The sequence below is a fragment of the Odontesthes bonariensis genome, chromosome 24 (assembly GCF_027942865.1).
Source record: "Odontesthes bonariensis isolate fOdoBon6 chromosome 24, fOdoBon6.hap1, whole genome shotgun sequence".
NCBI lineage: Eukaryota > Metazoa > Chordata > Actinopteri > Atheriniformes > Atherinopsidae > Odontesthes > Odontesthes bonariensis.
The window spans coordinates 14,129,500-14,147,971 of record NC_134529.1 but is presented as its reverse complement, the minus strand read 5'-3'; the positions used below and the strand labels follow the sequence as shown (position 1 = coordinate 14,147,971).

Here is an 18,472-nt window from a genome sequence, read left to right as displayed (position 1 = left end):
CAGCAGTTTATGCTGATACTGACATACAGTACAACCTCAAAGTTTGGATACAGAGACCCGTTCATTTGAACAAAGAGCGTATCTACATTGATAAGTTATTGTGCTGTGTGGAGACACTGCCACTCCAAGGTCTCTGTGGTCACTCCTCTCAGTCTCTTCTCAGCAAAGGTGTTATGGTGGTGGAATGAAATACCCACTAAAAATAGCAAAACACACTCCTGAGGACCATTCCCGTTGCCCTCTGCCTTTTGAGTCACATTTACAACAACAAAAGGATCTTCTGCGTCCTGCCAATTATGCTTAGTTTATCGTGTTAGAACGCACACGCAGTCAATATCTGCGGGCAGAAACATCTGCTAAATGAATCTAAAGCTTCTTTTTCTTTCTTTCTCTTTCCCCATGACCGCCACTCGACATCTATCCAACCACTCTATGACCCTTCCTCCACAACTCAACAGGTAAGTGCTTTATTTATTTGACACACTGTAGCCTCATGTGACTCTTATGCTCACTGATTTACACCGCCGTGCAGTTTTCTCTCAGGATTAAGATGTTTTTGGAAGAGTCCAGATGTTAATGCAATACTACAAACTTTAACCCTCTCTGTCTTAATCTACTTCAACAATTTATGCTTTGAGCTCCCCAGATGCTACCATAGTGGCTGCAAAGGTAATTTCTCAAATATTTCAGAGGGATTTACAGACAGAGGTGCCTGGGGAGCTGGGAGATTTACCTTTAGGAATGTTGTAAAGTGGTGGGAAGTGAGTTGTGTGTTTGGAGTTGCTGTTCTTGGTGCCTGCGTGTGTATTTTTCTCAAGAAGTGGATATGACCTAAAGGGTGTCCTCGTTGATGTGGGAACAGAAAGGGAAATCATGCCTGTTGTGTGTGTGTGAGTGAGTGAGTGAGATCATCTTCCTCAGTGATTTGTCAGTGCTATACCATGTGTAGCCCACAGGCGCCGTTCTGTTTTCCTCATACACAAATCCAAAGTCAAGCACACTCCGAGCCTTTGGTAACCACCCACTCCAGTTATTTCAGCTCAGCCATAAAACATTTCCTTGCTGTGCTGACCTGCTCTCACACCCCTCTGACCCACATCACTCTCCACACTGGTCCCCTCTGTCCTGCCGACAGCCTGCAGCTACAGAGGACTTGTCCAACCAGTCCGATCAGCCACTTAGATCTGAAGATTTACAAGCATTTCCAGTATTTGCACATGGAAAAGAATGTTTTTGTAAGGAAGTGGAACCTCCACTTCTGGGAGCTTAAAGGTTTGGGAAGTGGACAAAAGGTCAGAAAGGTGTTGAGAATTTTCATCCTGTCTTTTTTCCACACAGTTCATTGTCGCTGCAGTCGTGTGTTTAGGTGTTTAGGTGTTTTAGTTTTTTTTTTTTTGAGGGACAAGTCACATTGAATGCTACGATGTTAAATGTTGGCCTCTAACTTTTAACTTTTAACTCCACAGTCGAGCTCTATTTGAAGCTGTTCACTTGATTTCTTCTCAGCTTGGCACAGTGGGCCGTTGGAACAAAATAGATGAATAAAGCTTATAAGCAATAAACCAAAAACAGTTTTCAGTACATATGTTAAAGCAATACAATGTAACTTCTCAAAAAGCCCACTATGGAGCTCCCCCTACAGGCTTGGAGGTAATGTACGGTTACACTGTCGTAAATACAACACCCTTTCGCTTTCACGTTTCACGTTTGTTGACGAACCGGCGAGGAGTCGGAAGGTGCAAGCTATGTCGACCGAGAAGGTAAGAGTAATCAAATGTACCTGGGAGCGTGAGAGGGGTCTATTTGTTTTTGCGGTAGGTGTGCCAGAAAGCAAGTCGAAGTACTTCCGCTCTGCTCCCAGGCCGGTCCAGCAAAGTTACATAGCGCAGTTTTTCCAACTCAGACCCCCGAAGGGCATAGGAGACAGCCCAATCGTAATATTAAAACTCATTCCATCTGTTATTTTAAGGTAGAAATGTTACATAGTATTGCTTTAAGATGCTTCATGTTCAACAGATTACGAGCCAGTACTGCTTTCCAGTGGAAAGGGACTGACAGTGTATCCAGATATGGATGTTTCATCGGTGCGTGTTTAGGCTTGCTCCCTTTGAAATTAGGTTGTGTGTGTGTGTGTGTGTGTGTGTGTGTGCGCGCGCACTCATGTCTACATGCATGCTGCAGTACTGGAGGCTAAATTGGAACGTGTCTGTGTCTTTTACAGGTTATTAGCTCCTCTGTTCTCAACTCATTAAATGAGCCTTTGAGCCATGAGACGAACTCTCTGTTCTCTCTTTCTTTCTTCTCTTGCAGGAATAAGTTTTTGACTTTGGATCACAAAAAAAGTCTCTTTGTCTCTTCAACATTCGGCGCATCGGCAAATGGAAAACAGTGGATCATAAAGCCTTAAAACACGATATTATAGTCTATATAAATATCTGTTTGATCTGTGCTTTTGTTGGTGGGGTTTTATTGACAGGCATAGTAATTATCTTTAGAAGTAGGTTTTGTTTTGCCTCTAAACTGCTGCTCAGATGGACATGTATTGATTTGATTTTTGGTTTCCATTCGCACTCATATAGTGAAATTGGTAAAAATGAAATGGAAATGATAAAGATATTTATAAAAAGATAAAAACTCTCTCTCTAATGCACAAAAGAGTTTATACACTTATTGTATTGCTTATTTCAAAGAAGACCTCATGCACAGTATGGAGACATTGTGAATTGCATCTCTCCAGAAAGAGTTTGAAATGATGTGATTTACCGGAGATGAAAATAATTCCCAGAGGAGAGCCGTCTTCATTTTGCCAACGTGTTCATCACGGTTGTTGTTTTCCTGCTTGAGGTTATTTCCGTTTAAAATAACTACATTTTCTACTGAATTACAACTACAAGGAACGCAACTTCTTCCGATACCCCTCTGGTGACGCCACGCAGCCATGTTTATTATCTTCAAACCAGTCTATGGAAACGTGTCTGATTTGCATTTCTTTTTTGCTGCTTTTCAAAAGACCGCTTTAGAGTTTCTTCACGAGTGAATAGGAACCTGGCTAATGGGTGTCCGTCTTTCAATCACAGCTGGCCTTTCACTCCACTTTACACCGTGGCCAGCAGGAGCAGCTGTTAACACATGCTGGACCTGTGGCACGGTGAGGCACCATAACTCTTCTCACTAAAGCTGAGCACTCCCACATTCTGTTCCATTCAAAAGTTAGTGTTGTAAATTACAAAAGTCATTAATCCAAGGAGTTATTTTTGAGGCAAAGCCAGTTTGTGAAGCAGTGGTCGCATAACTTGGGACATCTACACCTGTTAACTGGAGCTTTATTGAGTGACTGTGTTGTTTAGACAGGTGGGAGAGATCACCCTCACAGCTACACAGTGCATGGCACCCATGCCACAGATAACTATTTATTATATTGGCTCGAGAAAAGCTGTACCCTACACTTAGCTATGTGAGTCAGTGTTAGAGTTTGGTCTACTGACTTTACGACTGGACTTTTATTAAGGGTCTGGAGATGGTGGAGGCTACCGGATCCTGAATTGCACTGGAGTTGGTAGAAACATCAGCGGTCAGACTCCCCTCATGGAGGGAAAAAAAAAAACCTCTTGAAATCTTCCCACTCTTTCCTGAACAGTATAAACACTGCTGTTTTTAATTTCTTCTGTTTTTTGTTTTTTTTATGAGCTTTGAGGATTTTGCTTGTGTATGCTTTCTCTTTCATGGGCTGCCAGTGCGCACATTCGTTTCTCTCTGCCTTGTGCTGAAAAAAAAAAAAAAAGGGTCTCATCTTATGTTATCCAACTGCAGAGCCAGAACTCAGTAGTGAGAAAGTGTAACATCTAGATCAAGTATTTTAGGAATTTGACCCATATGAAGCACTTACAGTAGGGGTTTCTTGGCCCCTACTGTTGAAACGGCTAGAAAGATACACATGACTGATATGTAATGAAGAATTACCCGAATAAAGACCGATATAGTATAAAGCCAGATATTTTCTGTATTTTAGTCGGTGTAGATAAATCCAACAAAAGCACTAAAACGGTTAATGTGTCCTAATGAAAAAAGCGTGTTCCCCTGTGCAACATTGATCTTTCAGACATTTTACTGGGTAAAAATTCTCTGTGGAACCTCTGCAAAGATGTGTTCTCACACGCCTCATCTCTGGACTATCTATGGAAGATTTAGGGCCCGCACTGCGCGTGTGAAAACGGCTTAAAACGTTTTATCTGTTGAAGGCAGGAGTGTGGGGAGCACTATTATAGAGGCAAAGGTTAAAACCGAGTTAAAACAGAGGTCTTCTTCTCCGAAATATAAGCCGATTGGGGAAACAGTGAGGTGCCCTGGAGGAGACGAGCATACCATGGAACTTGAGATACAATGAAAAATACACAGTGCACGTCTTCAGATGGGGCTGTAGTTTAAGTTTCACCTTCTTTTCTTTAGGAAAACAATCTTCTTTGTATCAATTGTAGCAGTCTCACATGCAAGTGTGCTGTTATGATGAATGAGCAGTGTGAGCACACAAATGGACAGAAATCCCACTGTGGAATGAGTATCCAGACACATGGACGCCTATATGCAGATATAGACACACACCTGTAAGCAGACACATGCTTGCAGATAGACTTGAAGACCAGCTGTATACAAACACACACACACACACACACACACGCACACACACACACACACACACACACACACACACACACACACACAAGGAAAGTCCCTACTGTGCTAATGCTCTGTGGGTGGGTGGCCATGACCAGTGGCCTTTGGCTTTGAGTCTGAGGTGGGCTGAGAGTTTGTGTTCCTCCCCCTAATGGAGAGGCACAAAGAAAGGCTTTGTTTGAGAAACGAGAGGAGGTATGATAAGAAGGAGAGGGGTTCAGATATTGTGAGAAAAATATTGAAACTGTGATTCTTCTTTTTTTTCGCTGTGTGTTTGAGAGATTTGAGATGGGCGAACAAAGAAGAGTGTGAGCCTGAGACTGAGAGAGAGGTGGCGGCGAAGAGGAGGGATGAAGAAAGAAATGGAGGGAGGCCAGATGGAACTCCAGTCTGAAACTTTTGTCATTTTGTGGGAGGAATTTCTTTCGGGAACTCCGTTTCTGTTCGGTGTGTTTGTGTTTTGACAGTCTTGCTGTGTTGAATAGTGAATCATTGCTCTGCAAATATGAACTCCCTCTTTCTCTATATTACTCAGTGTCGAAATGCTCCTCTCAGACACTATCTTGAGTCGCTCCATTGTGTTGACGTGTGTGCACGCTCCCCATTACACCCATGGTTTGTCTGTAATGTGCCTAGAATTCCCAACATGTAATGGCTTGAAGGCAGCGCAGCCAGCAGGTCTGGCCAGCGAGTGCTGATCTGGATTCTGCTCTTAAATCCCTCTCTAACAGACTGACTCGCTTTTAGGGCTGTTCTTGGATCGGGAGGGAAGGGACGTTAGGCAACGCGGTGGAAAGAGGTTGCAGGCAAGAATCTGCACGAGTGCTTGTGTCTGTTTGTAAATTAAAGCTGGTTTCAGCCCTGCATTTAGAGGAGGTTTGTACTGGGTTGATTTATTGCGAAGAGCCTGGATAAGAGGGATGAACTCAGAATAACGGACGATTTTGCCTCTCTGTATGTGTGTGTGTGTGTGTGTGTGTATCAGACAGCTCACAGCTGTAGAGGGCAGAAAGCCAGACCCAAAGTTAACCTCTTTTGTCACGGTAACGGTCGGCCTGCCGTCTGCTTAATCAGCATAATTCTCCTTCATTCTTGCTGTCTTTTTTTTTGTCTTTCATTCTCTGTCTATTCTGAAATCTCTCACTTCTTCTTTCACCCCCCCCCCCCCCCCCCCCTGCTTTGCCCTTCTCTCTAAATCAGTGTTAATGCCAGCGCTGAGTTTTTCTGGGTGGTGTTTGTCCACAGGAAACACATTTACACACACGCACACGGTCACAATGTGGGTGAGGGCCACACAAACTCCAAACGACTGCGTTGCGAGTCTCCTGCTACTGTTATTTCACACATCCTGGCTTTTATTAGAGTTTTCCTCTCACTGTGTTCCACTTGTGTGCTTGTTAAAAATGCTTTATGCATGTAAACACATGGCAAATAATAGTCACACCTCTGCGCTGTAAATCTCACATCCTGATTTAAAAAAAAAAAAAAAAAAAAAAAAAAAGCACCTTTGCTTTCTTTCTGTTTTTCCCCAGTGTTTTTGTCCCCTCCATTTTTGTGGTTTATTTGTTCAAATGTGCTGCTGTCCCCCCCCCTACACTCCCTGTCAGGCGCTGCTCCAAGCAGACCCCGGTGGGGTTAGATGGGCTTGTTGCCAGATTGGACTCCTGGTGGCTTGCCAGATTGGCTGTCAGCACATGAGCTGAACTTTTCCTTAACCCCTGTCTGACTATCCAACTGACACCCTTAGATTATGCAGGTCCAGCCATTTTTTCCCCCCTTTGTGTGGATAGCTTCTGAAACCATGATATACTGTGAGCAGCAGACATTTCACTGTTCAGTCCCACCTATTACTATTCAGGATTACTGGAGGCCGTTATGGCTTTTGAGCTAATAAGTAAAGATAAAGCAAATGGTCTGAATTCAGCTCTCGGTCCTTTGTTACTAAAGTAATCCCGTAATATGTATGTAAAGCCTCCATGGCTGGGCTTCCATTGGCGTTTTTGATATGTATTTAAAACATGTGAGTAAGGAAAGATGAATGGAGAAGACTGGAAAAACAAATTCCACGAATGCCCAAAAATACTGATATGCTCGCTTGAGGTGCTTTCTGCCCGTTTCAAAGGCTTGTTGATACGCATGGGAAGAAATTTTCGACTTGCTTCTGACCCGGCAAAGATTAGGCGTGATGCGAGTCACCAGCTGTTTCCTGTCAACAAACTCATGTGACTGATCAGCATCTTCTCAGATATAATGTGTTACTGTAGAGATTATAGAAATTTCCTTCAGCAGTGTCTCAGATATAGAAAACCAACTGCATTTGGATGTTTTGATAGCATTGAGGATTTTGCTGCGATTCCTGTTTACAAACAGCACTCGCACAATCATATTTGCTTCCACACGTACACTCAGACCTACGTAAACCACCTGCTGGACTCTTGTGTTTCGTGTCAAATAACTGTCATAAGACACATAAGTAAAGGTCAAAGAGCTTCTATCCAAGTACGTGGCCGTGTGAGTACACATACTTGTGGATCCACACTCGGTGTTAATTCATGTGTGAGCATGTGCTGTTAAACTGAATACATTTCTGTCCCGATCAGTTTGCCTCCCATACCCCAACCCACTCCCACTTCCACCCTTCCTCCCCGGACAGCTGTTGAGAATCTGCTGTCACCTGTCAGGTGCACACGCTCAGGCGCACTCTGCGGAGCGCACGGCCCTACCTGTGAGATTTCAGAACGGGTTCAACCACATGCCAGAATTACACAAGCTACCACTGTAGCAAAAGGCAAACATGCTTTCCCGCAGTTCATAGTTCAACAGGGAACCCTGATGGGACCGTCAGATTTAGACCTCATCATAAATCACGACCGTGCGTACTCTTAATTCCGAGTGGTTTAATGGATTCCCTTTATCTGTGCGCACACAGTGTGTTATTTCAAGTTTGTGAGTTCACCGAGGGCGAAATATTTGACTTGATTCAGGCCGTGCGTCAGGTGTCATAAGGTGCTTAAGAAAACAAATTCACACAAGTCACATCTGCGGAGTATCGAATGGTACATTAACCAAATAGTTAAATGCTTAATTCATTTGGATATTTAACCCTAAATATTAGTCTTCACCATCAACCCTGCAAATGTTCACATGTTACCGACATGCCTTTTCTTCTCCTTGGAAAGGCATAATCCTTTCATTATTTTATGATGTGTGGAAGTACAATGCATATGCAAACCACATCTGGCCTCAGGTCTGCTGGACTAACTCCTCCGCTCAGGCATGACTGATCAGGAATGTGTAGTCGACCGCACCCTTTCTCTCCTTCAGCCGCTGGACGCAGCCCTGCTGGGTGTGTTTGTGTGCGATCGAGAGTGTGAATGCCCTTCTCACATTACCTGAATTCGTTTGGTCTTTTAACCTATAGCGCCACTCCTTCCTCAAACTTTTATTCTTTACAAGGCGTGGGATTACCTCATTGCTCTTTTCTCCTCTCTCGCTCTTTTATTCTGTTTTTTTTTTTTTCCCCATTTGGAGTATTTTGTTAAAAGGAACACCATCTCATAAATCTAAAACATGGATTCAGGGAGGCGCACATGTCATCACACCGCGGCCGAGCTTCTCATGCTGGACTTTCACAGATGTGGCTCAGATGCTCACTCAGTCCGGGCCCCTTTGTTCTTTGTCTTGGTGACGGATGTATGTGTTTGCACGCAGAACTCTGGCTCGGAGCACAAATGTTGAAATAGGCACAGTCACCCATACTTTGAGCTGCAGCTTTCAGTCAGCTGCTGCTGCTCGGAGGTCAGAGGTGAGAGCTCAAAGGTCAATACCTTCTCTACTGTTTTTTTTTTTTCTTTTTTTTCTCCGTGGTTTGGGTCTAATCCGCACCCACACGTGACTCTTTCAAACAATCGCGTTTTAAAGGCACACGCGCAGGGAAAGCCTTGAAGAACGGTGCTCCCAGAGAAAGTCTGCAGCTTTTACCAGTGAATTACAGAATTAAGTGGCATACCACACACGCCCAGACACACAGGAGCGCTTCCACTTGGAATTGCACTCTGTTAAACTTTGAATTTGCTGTAATTTACCCACAGCAGCTCTGCCATCAAAGCGTGGAAGCTTTAACAGTTTCTGTAACTGTAATTTGGAATTATATCGTGTTAAAGGGAGTTCGTTTACAGTTCATTGATGTGTTCTCGTAGGTTTACAACATAATGCTGGTGAAATTATTGTGAGAACATGCAAACTCCACACAGAGAGGCCGCAAACAACAACTAGATCTAGAAATCTAGAAAAATGCGCTTTTACAATAAAATAAAACAAAATGCACTTGTTAATTTTACATTTCTTTCAATATTAACGCTCTCTTTAAGTGCTGTCTCATGGCTTTTTCCCCACAATGCTTTTTTGTTTACAGTAAGTCAGAGTATTGCTCACTGCAGTTTTTCAAAGGTTTACAGTGTGGATGGAATAATGAAACACATGGCCAAAGGAATGAGGGATTTGTCTTCGAACCAGGTTGATAAGAGTTGACTGCAGGGGTTAGCACCAGCTTAGTCGCTGTCTAACAGCTCATTAGGACCCTGTGTGTGTTTCCTATGTGTGTCCTCAAATGGACTACTCCACTGAGGCCAAAGATAAGGTTCGAGACTGTTTGAAATAACTTTGTTATCACAAACTAAAGATTGCTATCTTTGTAGACACACACAAACTTCATTCCCTCCAGGCCATGTGGTCATGTTGTTTATAGACTGAAGCTGCATAGTAAAGTGTTAGCATGCACAAATGAACAGACACACATTTTCTGCCCCATTTAACCCATCCAATGTGACCAGTTTAGAAGATTCAAGAGTGGAAAGGCAAATTAGTCTGATGGTGCCCACGTGTGGCTGGAAATGGTCATTACATACAGAGGATTTAAAAATAAATGTTCACTGACAAATTTTTTAAATCTTTAAATATATGAGACAGTATTGTTTGAAACTTTATACTTTGACATTTCTGTCTCTTAAAAAATAAATCTCTAAAACCAAAGGTGATATCTTTAAGATAAATCTTTTAGTCTCGATGTCCGTGCAAAGATTAAATTAACACGTATAACAAGGTAAAAAGAATAAATAAATCCTCACATTGGAAAAGCTGAAATCGGTTTTTCACCCATTTTTTTCCCCCCCACGAAAATAACTAAATGGTTTCAATGACATCACCAGCTAATTTTGTGTTGATTAATGAACTGCTGAAACTTTTAAACACACAGAACTTGTGAATGTACAGATATTGTGAAGTAGACGGCCTTAAAATTTAAAAAAATTTTCATTTCCAGTAGTAATTCCCTTTGCTCGGGTTTGGGGGAAGAAATAAAATGAACAGTCAAATTTTAAAACAACAGAGGGAGCCAAGGATCTTCTATCCATTGAAGCTGGAGGGCTGTTGCTAGGCTACCAGGCCTACCCCGCCCCCTGGAGGCCTTAAGTTGCTCAGCAGCTCACCTCATTTTCATACAGCATGCATCATATTTTCCTCTTCCTTCTAGTCTATTGTCATGTGTATTAATCACTTTTCCCCCCGTACTTTTCCTAACACAAACAGTAGTTTGATCCCGGTTTAGTTTCATCTGAAGGTAATTTCTTCATTTTCATTAATGGCCTGTGTGTGTGGAGGGGGTGAGTGTGTGCTGCACCTCCATCATATTAAGGCAGCAACAGTAATGATTAAGGTCAGCCTCCCATCATTCTTACTGACAGCTTGAGTACATCGTTCCAGCATATGAGGTCAGTGTATCGACCTCTATTGACGCTTTCTATTGACTCAACACATCACCCGTACATTCGCGGTGTTAGTTTTCCGAACAATTCATGACGTACTGAAAAACAAGGATAGCTTTGTAGTTGTAAATACTGAAATATCTCATTTTCAATAAGATTAATTGACTCCCAGTCAATTTGTCTAACTGTGCTGAGGCTAAGGTGTCAAAGCATATGCAGATCTATCAAGGTTAAAACTGAAAATTCACATTCACGGCCCCTATAACGATAACTCGATCTTCACGGGAGCTTAATATGATGTAAATGTTTTAGTTAGTTAGTTTTCTCAGCTTAATCTCAAACAGAACAATAATTCTGTCAGGCTGACTTGTTTTACCTGTCAACTGCCCTCCTGCAAGAATAACATGTGGGGTTTAGTCCAAAATAAAAGGCATGATAAATGAGGCAGTGAGGACACGCTGACGTGAGCTTAGAAAAAAAAGAAAGAGGTCAAAGTTCAGGGAGGGCAGCAACACAGGTCAAACAAGTCAGGAGGTGGGAGCAGACAGTATGGCCTCTAAGGCGAGGACTCAATCCACAAACTGATGTTAAAAGCAGTGGAAGTTGTAATGATGAATCATGTGTCTGTACTCGGCCTTTTCCCCTTTTTTTGAACTTGGAGGAACACAGTAGAGATTAGTAGCTTCCATTCACACACTGTTACAGTATCATCTGGCTCCTGACTCCGTTGTGTAAACCCAAACGTAATATGTGTGATATATAATACTGTACAGCTTTCAGCCTGCCTTCAACCATGCGGATCGCGTCTGAAAATGTGTGTTTTAAAAACGATGATAATTCTGAGGCTGCATAGTTATGATTAGAAATAACGTTTGTACCTTAGATGTTTCTGATTGTGTAAAGTAAACGGTGCATTCATACATCTGACACATGTATTTAAAGAGGAGGCCCCCCCTCCTTTACCCTCTGGTAGAGATTCCAACACGTCTTGGAGCAGCCCAATATAGGACGTATTGACACTCCCAAGCCACGCATTCACTTACATTATGTCCCTGGAGGCGCATCCTACTTTAATCTGTGTTTCTTAAAAGGAATTCATTTAATATTGTGCTGAACCCCTGTGTTTTACTGGCTCTGTGAATGCGTTACCGTTGTGAGACACACGCTGTGAAACTGTACCTACTGGGATTTGAAACTTTGGCACAGACGCTCAGCCAAGGCTTTCACGTGAACGAGACATGAATGGACTGGTTGATGCACTTCTTGGCTACCTGTGATGTCCAAGTAGGGTTGTTGTCTAGGGTTGTTTGTGTGACGCTGTCTGTTCAGGGTGTATCAGTGTCAAGCGTTGCTGGCCTCTGATGCCGGATTGGGTTACCTGGCAACCAGGCCGCCTTTGTGCTACCGTCTCCCCTCGTGCCACGGTGGAAAGCACGTCAAGAGAAATGTATATGTTTGATCTTTGCAGTGTTTGTTTTGCAGGTATATAATTGAGGCATTTTCGTGTGGATTGAAATTAAAGGTTTTCTCAAGAATAAGTGGATTCAAAGGACCATCTATCATCATCATTCAGTGTAAACAAATTTTTAAGTCTTCACTCTTTACTCTCTTTTCATCACCTGTCAGAGTTCAACTCAATCATAGACATCAATATGTCTGCCGTTTGACTTTAAACTGCATGTCTCTTTTAAGTATGGATGTTTGAATCCAGTTGATCCTCAGATATCCTTTAATCTTCTATGATTTCATGTAATTAAGCTTAATTACCCAGTAGCTTAAGTGTACTTCTTCACTGTCTGGTCTTAGGTTAACTTTGCCTCCATTCTTTTCATGATTTGTAGGAATGGCGCAAACTGATAGCTGTGACCTGCATTTCCTGCTCAAATAGACTCTGTTGTCGCTCTGCTAACCATAGACTCACGTCAGAGCTGATTAAATCACGATTACATCGGTGATAATGAGACGACATTCATAAGAACTTGCACAGTTCCTTCACACTATGTGTTTCTTGGAACTTGAATTGTTAGTGATGGAATCTGTTTAATGTTTTTAGTTTCTTTAGGGGCAGAGAAATGTAGCTTTATAGGACAGTTTTAAAAAACTGAAAACTCAGGCTTTTGAAAGCTAAAACTAAGCTTTTCGTCTAAATAGGTTCAAGGTAGAGTTTGTATTCTCTCAGTTCAAGACATGTGGATCTTGGTGTTTGCACATAATCATCCATCAGATGAAAGCTAAGCCCTCCAGAGAGGGGGATAACTACCTCTGAGAAGAATGAGCGAGCCCAGTGCTTTTAGATGTCCGCTGCAGATATCCAGTTGTTTGTATTGATTATTGGCAATTCGTGACTCATTCATGAAATAGAAATGAGGCGGGGGGGATGAACCAGGATGCTGACCTTTTTATGGTGAGGGTTTGACTTCCCTGTCCATTTAGGGGATTGTGGTATATGGGAAAAATGGCTATGACTGTATGTTTTGTCCTTAAACTATGTGCTGACCTGTTGTCTCCAAGGTTTGAATCAAATGAATTATTTTGCTCATCAACATCCAGCCCTGTGTTTTATTTCCTTTTTTATATGTCAAAATGATCCCTCCATCTCTGCCCAGTTGAAAGTAATGCTGGTTAATTATTAAAGGAGTTGGCCTCGTGTGTCATCACTGTGGACAAAGGTCTTAAAAATATATACAGTATATATATATCTGTATGTGTGTGTCAGTGCAATTATTGCCTCTGTTTATAAGTTAGGCCAGGACTTCAGGCCTCGGCACTTGTACCTTTTGTGGAAACAACAATTATGACTGAGTATATTTCCTCTGGAAGGAAAGGAATTGAGGTCAGGGACCTGAAGGAGCAATGGGGGTTTGGTTTACACCACATTGCGGCCACAAATATGGGATCGGCTTTCAGCGGTGTAGGAGCTTCAGATCATTGTCCGAGCGGAACCTCCTTTAATGTTATTTCCTCAGGTTCGATAAAGATTCTGCAAGTGAATACAAGACTGTGGGGATGAATCGATTATGGGGTTGCTGTGATATGTGCATGCACACACACGCACACACACTGTCACATTATTGTCACACCTTGGTGGTCACATGCTCCTTCGGCAGTTACACTAGGGTGGGAAAACTCCACCTCCCTAACAAACTTGGACTTTTTGTTGCTGTAGCCGAGGGCCAGCGTGTAAATGAAACGTGTGAAGCCTGGACTCACTTTAGTCACTTTAAAGTTTGAGCCTTTCCTTAAACTAAACCCATATGTCTTTTTCCTGTTTTTCCGGTTGCTTCCCACTCCTCAGGCATTTAAATGGCAGTTACGTGAACCACTATGCCTGCGTCCACAAGAGTCTTTATGGAGCATTTAAACGTACGGTTTAGCGCCTTGAAACGGAAAAAAAAGTTTCTATAAGAGGAAATGTGACTTTGGATTATTAAAGCCAACGGCTGAAAGAGATGGAGATAAATGTCCGAAAACAAAACAGAGCCCGAGGGATGTGAGTAATATGGAGGGTAAACAGACAAGCGGGGGAAAAAGGTGTGAAAGAGTCGAAAGGAAGGAAAGAGGGAGTGAGGAGGGGTTGCTATGCCGGCAAACGAATGGAGGGGAGGGGCGGAGATCACTGAAAACAGAGAGAGGCAGGAAATAGGGAAGAAGGGACGGGCTGACTCATATTTCAGCTTCGTGTGTACTTGGGTTGGGTGTAATCCTAACTCTGTACTCGCAGCACAAATTACCCACTCTTGTTGTCACTCACTTTGCGCTCGGGAGGACTCGCCAGCACCAGAGGGTTCAGGGACCCTTTACCTGCGGACTCTCTCTTTTTCACCTGGCTGTGCTGCAGGTGTGCTTGATTCTTGCTTTATCACCGGTGCTGATCAGCCGATTGGAAGTCCAGTGCAAGGTGGCTGCCAACACCTGTAGCTTTTTTTTTTTTGTTTTCTTCCTCCCACAACCACCGGTGACGGCACTCCTGGAGGGAAAAACAGAAACTGACAAGAAGGGACCTCTGTTTGGCAGGAGGATATCTCATGTGAGTGTGTTTTTACGGGCATGTGAGCATGCAGCTAACTTCATCAGGCTGGGAACAGACCCGGGGAGTCTGAAACCTCGTAACCTTCTCGTCTGCTGGTGTGAGCTAACAACTGGAGATAACGGCACACAACGCCACGCATGGTCGTAAACGGCAACCGCCAATTTGCTGTGATTGAAGATTTTTTTTTTAAATTTTCTTTTTTTGTAATTTTGAAACTGCTCTCCACCCTGTTAGGCATCAGCGTGTGTAGAGGGGAGGCGGTTTTCAAGACTGGATTGTTAAATTACTCCTTTGGGTTGGGTAATTAAACCTGGAATCATAAAAGCACAACGGGGAGAAGGAAAGAAAGGAGATGATTTAAAGACAGGATTCTGGCTCGTGACACACAGATGATGTGAAAGAGGCTGGAAGATGAGGCTGACTTGGTCAGTCATGATGTTAAAATGTTCGAGTAAAGGGACAAAACACTGCCCCAAGTTTGAACTTCCTTCTGGAACTAATTTACTGCGTAACATTTAATCTGATTTAGAGGCATTTCAGCACATGTGCAAATCTGGATGGTGGACTCACATTATTTGGAATCCCTTAAGCTCCACTTAGACTACATTTTTTTACACATAAACCAAAGGATTTGCATCTGAGGATCTTCTCTTTTTTTTCGATAAAACTTAGTCCGTACTGGACATTATTTACCTGAGTGAGGATGAGGGGAGACAGGAGATCCGCTTCCTTTCACAAGGAGAAGCCGGCGGGCCTTTCCCGGGCTCTTAGCTGGCTCAGCGTGTCCACCCTCTCCCGCAATAGGAGACGCATCTTCCACAGCCAAAACGAGCTCAATGTGGTTCACCGCCGCTGTACACACTCGCAGTCTCACACTCATCTTAACGCGGCACACAGAGACGAGGACGAGGATGCCGACAACTGGGTGTACAAACCTCAGCACAGAATAGGTAAGAGCGGAGAAAAAATGGTTTAGCGTCACTGCTGATTGGCCATTTATGTGACTCTCAATGCAGAGCCACCAAACCACACAGTGTGCTTGGACTGGCTACATCACAACTACATCCACACTGTTCTGGGCTCATATGAGTTGATTCTTGTTCTCGATCTCTAAGACAGTAAATGAATTGTTAACAAGCACAAGCAAAGCAACAAGTGTGTCTATGTCTTTTCTTTGCCGCTTGTTCTCCGTGTCCATGACTCGCACTTCCTGGTTGACATAGGGAGCCGGTGGAAGCTGTGCCTGCTCAGTGCGACCACATACAGTAGGTGGTGAAAGGGCACTGTGTATGTGTGCGATAGGTAAACAATGATGCTTCAGACCGGAAGCAGGTGATGTCACAGGCACGGTGATGTCACAGGCTGGTACCAATGTGAGTGCGTGATTTGGTGCCGGGGGGGGGGGGTGCGTTTGTGTGTGTGTGTGTGTGTGGAGGCTTGGATAGCTCATCACTGGGAACAAGTGATAACTTTAATTCTTCAGTTTCTTCTTTAAATTTGGACATCTCACTGGAGGTAAGATTGGCATTTCTACTTCTCCCAGCACATGTTAGGTTTTGGGTTTCATGGTCTTTTCCTTATTACTTTTTGATCAGTTCATCAGTTGTAGTATCTCGATGCACCTATGTGTGTATTCTCAGTCAGGGGTGTCAGAAAGACTTGGGGGACAATGGTTGTAACTGTAGCCCAGCCTTTACCCAGGAATGGAAAAAGACACCGACGCTGCGCCATAGCAACAAGACTTGCCTCATCAACTCAACCCTAATCGGCATTGTAAGTGTTATGCTTTGAATTTACTGACTCTCATATATGGCAAAGGCCAGTGGTTTTGTTTGTGTCTTTTTTTTCTATACTTTACAGCTATTTGCAAAAGGGCTTACTCCCAAATTTTACTGACGATGCTTTGCAGCCTCGTTTATTAGCTCTGTGCATGTTAATGGTAATAATACTAATGTATACTTTCTAAAAAAAAGAGGTATTTCAAAAGTTTGCTTTAAATTAATGGCGCTGCTAGATGGAAACTCAACAACTGGTGCAAGGGCAAGTGACAGGCTTTGAAGTTGGAACTAAGTCAGAAGGATGTCAAAGAAGTCGAGCATCTGGAATCCCCTCCCATCGCACCCTGATGACGATGTCATTTGGCAGGTGCTGTAATAAAAACCTTGAAACGGACAGTTTGATGTTCACACCTGCTTCTGGCTGTTATTAGCCAGCAGTGCTGAGGGTGAGGGGAGACCATCTGAAAAATATTCACTGTCATTTTCATGTTCAAACAGTCCCACCTCTACGTGACCCCCCGGGCTTTTCACTTCATCTTTCAGTGTGGCTGAACATTTCTAAAATGGCTGCAACCAACATGTTGGATAGACTATTTGCACCTAACAGGTCATGGCGGGGTTTTTGCTACAAGCGTAAATTGCCCCACGGGAATGTGAAGCTTGGTGGTATTTTTGTTATTTGATGCATGTCTCAATCTTTTCAAGTGACTCTGTTGCGTCTGAACCTGCCCCTTCCTAGAACAGCTCAGAGAAGTACATACCTTGAATGATGTGAGTGCCTGACATTTTTCTCTTAAGTCAAAGTATCATTTAAGCAAATTTTACACATGGTTTCATATTTGGGACGATGCTATTATGAGGCATGAAATGGAAGGATTTAGTGCATCTTCCTATGTCATTCGTCACTTGTGCCTTTAAAGAAAAGATGTCCACGTTGATCAGTTAAACTTGGTGGAGAATGCAGTGTTACAGTGTTATAGCATGTGCATGTGTTAAAATAACACGTTACAGTGAAGTATTTGAAATGTCCAAGTCAGCGGCTGAGTATGCGCCGGGCAGAAACGTCTTTGTTTCTCAGCTAGATGTTTATCTTACTGTACTGTACTTCATGTAATGCCTCTTTTTGATCTGTCTTACATAAGAAGATCATCCCAGTTTATTTGCAATCTGCCTGTGTCGTCCGTGTTTGCTGCTCACGTAGCTCTGAGAAAAGCTCTTCCACTTGAGTTTTTGTAAGATCTTTAGAATCAGTCATTGGCGTATTGGCACGCATTGTAGAATCATACAAAACCTAACTGATCACTTCCCTCGTATGATAAAAAAAATCAGTTACTTATTAAATCTCCGGAGACCAAATCTGTGTGTTGATTGGCTCATATTGGCCAACAAAAAAGCTTGGTCATTGAGAGAGTGAAATGACCTTTAACTGTATCACGACAGGATAAAGTGTTAAGTTGAATTGTTAAAAAATAAACTTTATTTGACAATAAGACCGTTGTTTCTCAGGCTCAAGCTCCCATTGCTCTTTCCTCTTTTTCCTCACACACCCTTTTTTTTTTTTTTTCTTTCCCTGTCTGCCGTACACACAGTGTGTATCTTTTTATAGACAATACCAGAGTGTCATAGACGGGTCAGAATAAAACTGTCCCATCCAGAGCGCACACATATGCATACAGTACAGAAGCACACTGCACCAAGCAAAGGAAACGTCTTATAAGAGTAAGACTCCAGTTTGAACTTTAAGTATTTATAACATCTGGAGCTTGCCAGGACCCAATACAGCACACATGAGCAGTCACGCACACTGCCGGTCTGTAAATATAGCTCTAAAATTAGTGTCTGGAAAGCCACAACCTGCAATTTTGATGCAGCCTCCAGCTTGACTTTTTGGGTGTTTGCCTTGGTTGCCAGGGCAACGGGTGTGTAAGTGTTCAGTTTGACCTTCCAATTGGAGCAACATGTAACCAATCATGTGTAAGAGAGCCGTCTGGTACACAAGCTGCGATTGGCTGTCCGATGAACTTGAATTTACTCGAGGGGGATTGACAGCAAAATGAACTTCTGTGATCAGGAAATTCGAAATCGGGCAAAACTAGTTGGATAAGCATTTTCCTTTTGATTCCTGTTGTCAGTTGTTTGTTGACGCTTTAACGAGAGGTTTTTTGGAACAAGGAAAATTATTAGCCTTATAAAACTTAAAGAAAACCTTGGCCAAGTACAACTCCAATTAC

The 18,472-nt window shown here is 42.9% G+C and overlaps 1 protein-coding gene across 5 annotated transcripts in view; it reads left to right on the top strand.

The window, feature by feature from the left end:
* nhsl1b (NHS-like 1b) overlaps window positions 1-18,472 on the top strand; it is a 98,132-nt gene that overhangs the window by 25,922 nt on the left and 53,738 nt on the right. The window contains exon 1 of one of the 5 annotated variants that reach the window (XM_075459614.1): window positions 14,125-15,413. The exons of the other annotated variants lie outside the window; for them this stretch is intronic. Within the exon in view, the coding sequence (XP_075315729.1) occupies window positions 15,167-15,413 (247 nt within the window). The 5' untranslated portion in view covers window positions 14,125-15,166. Of the gene's footprint in view, window positions 1-14,124; window positions 15,414-18,472 lie in introns of those variants that run through there. 5 annotated transcript variants of the gene reach the window in all.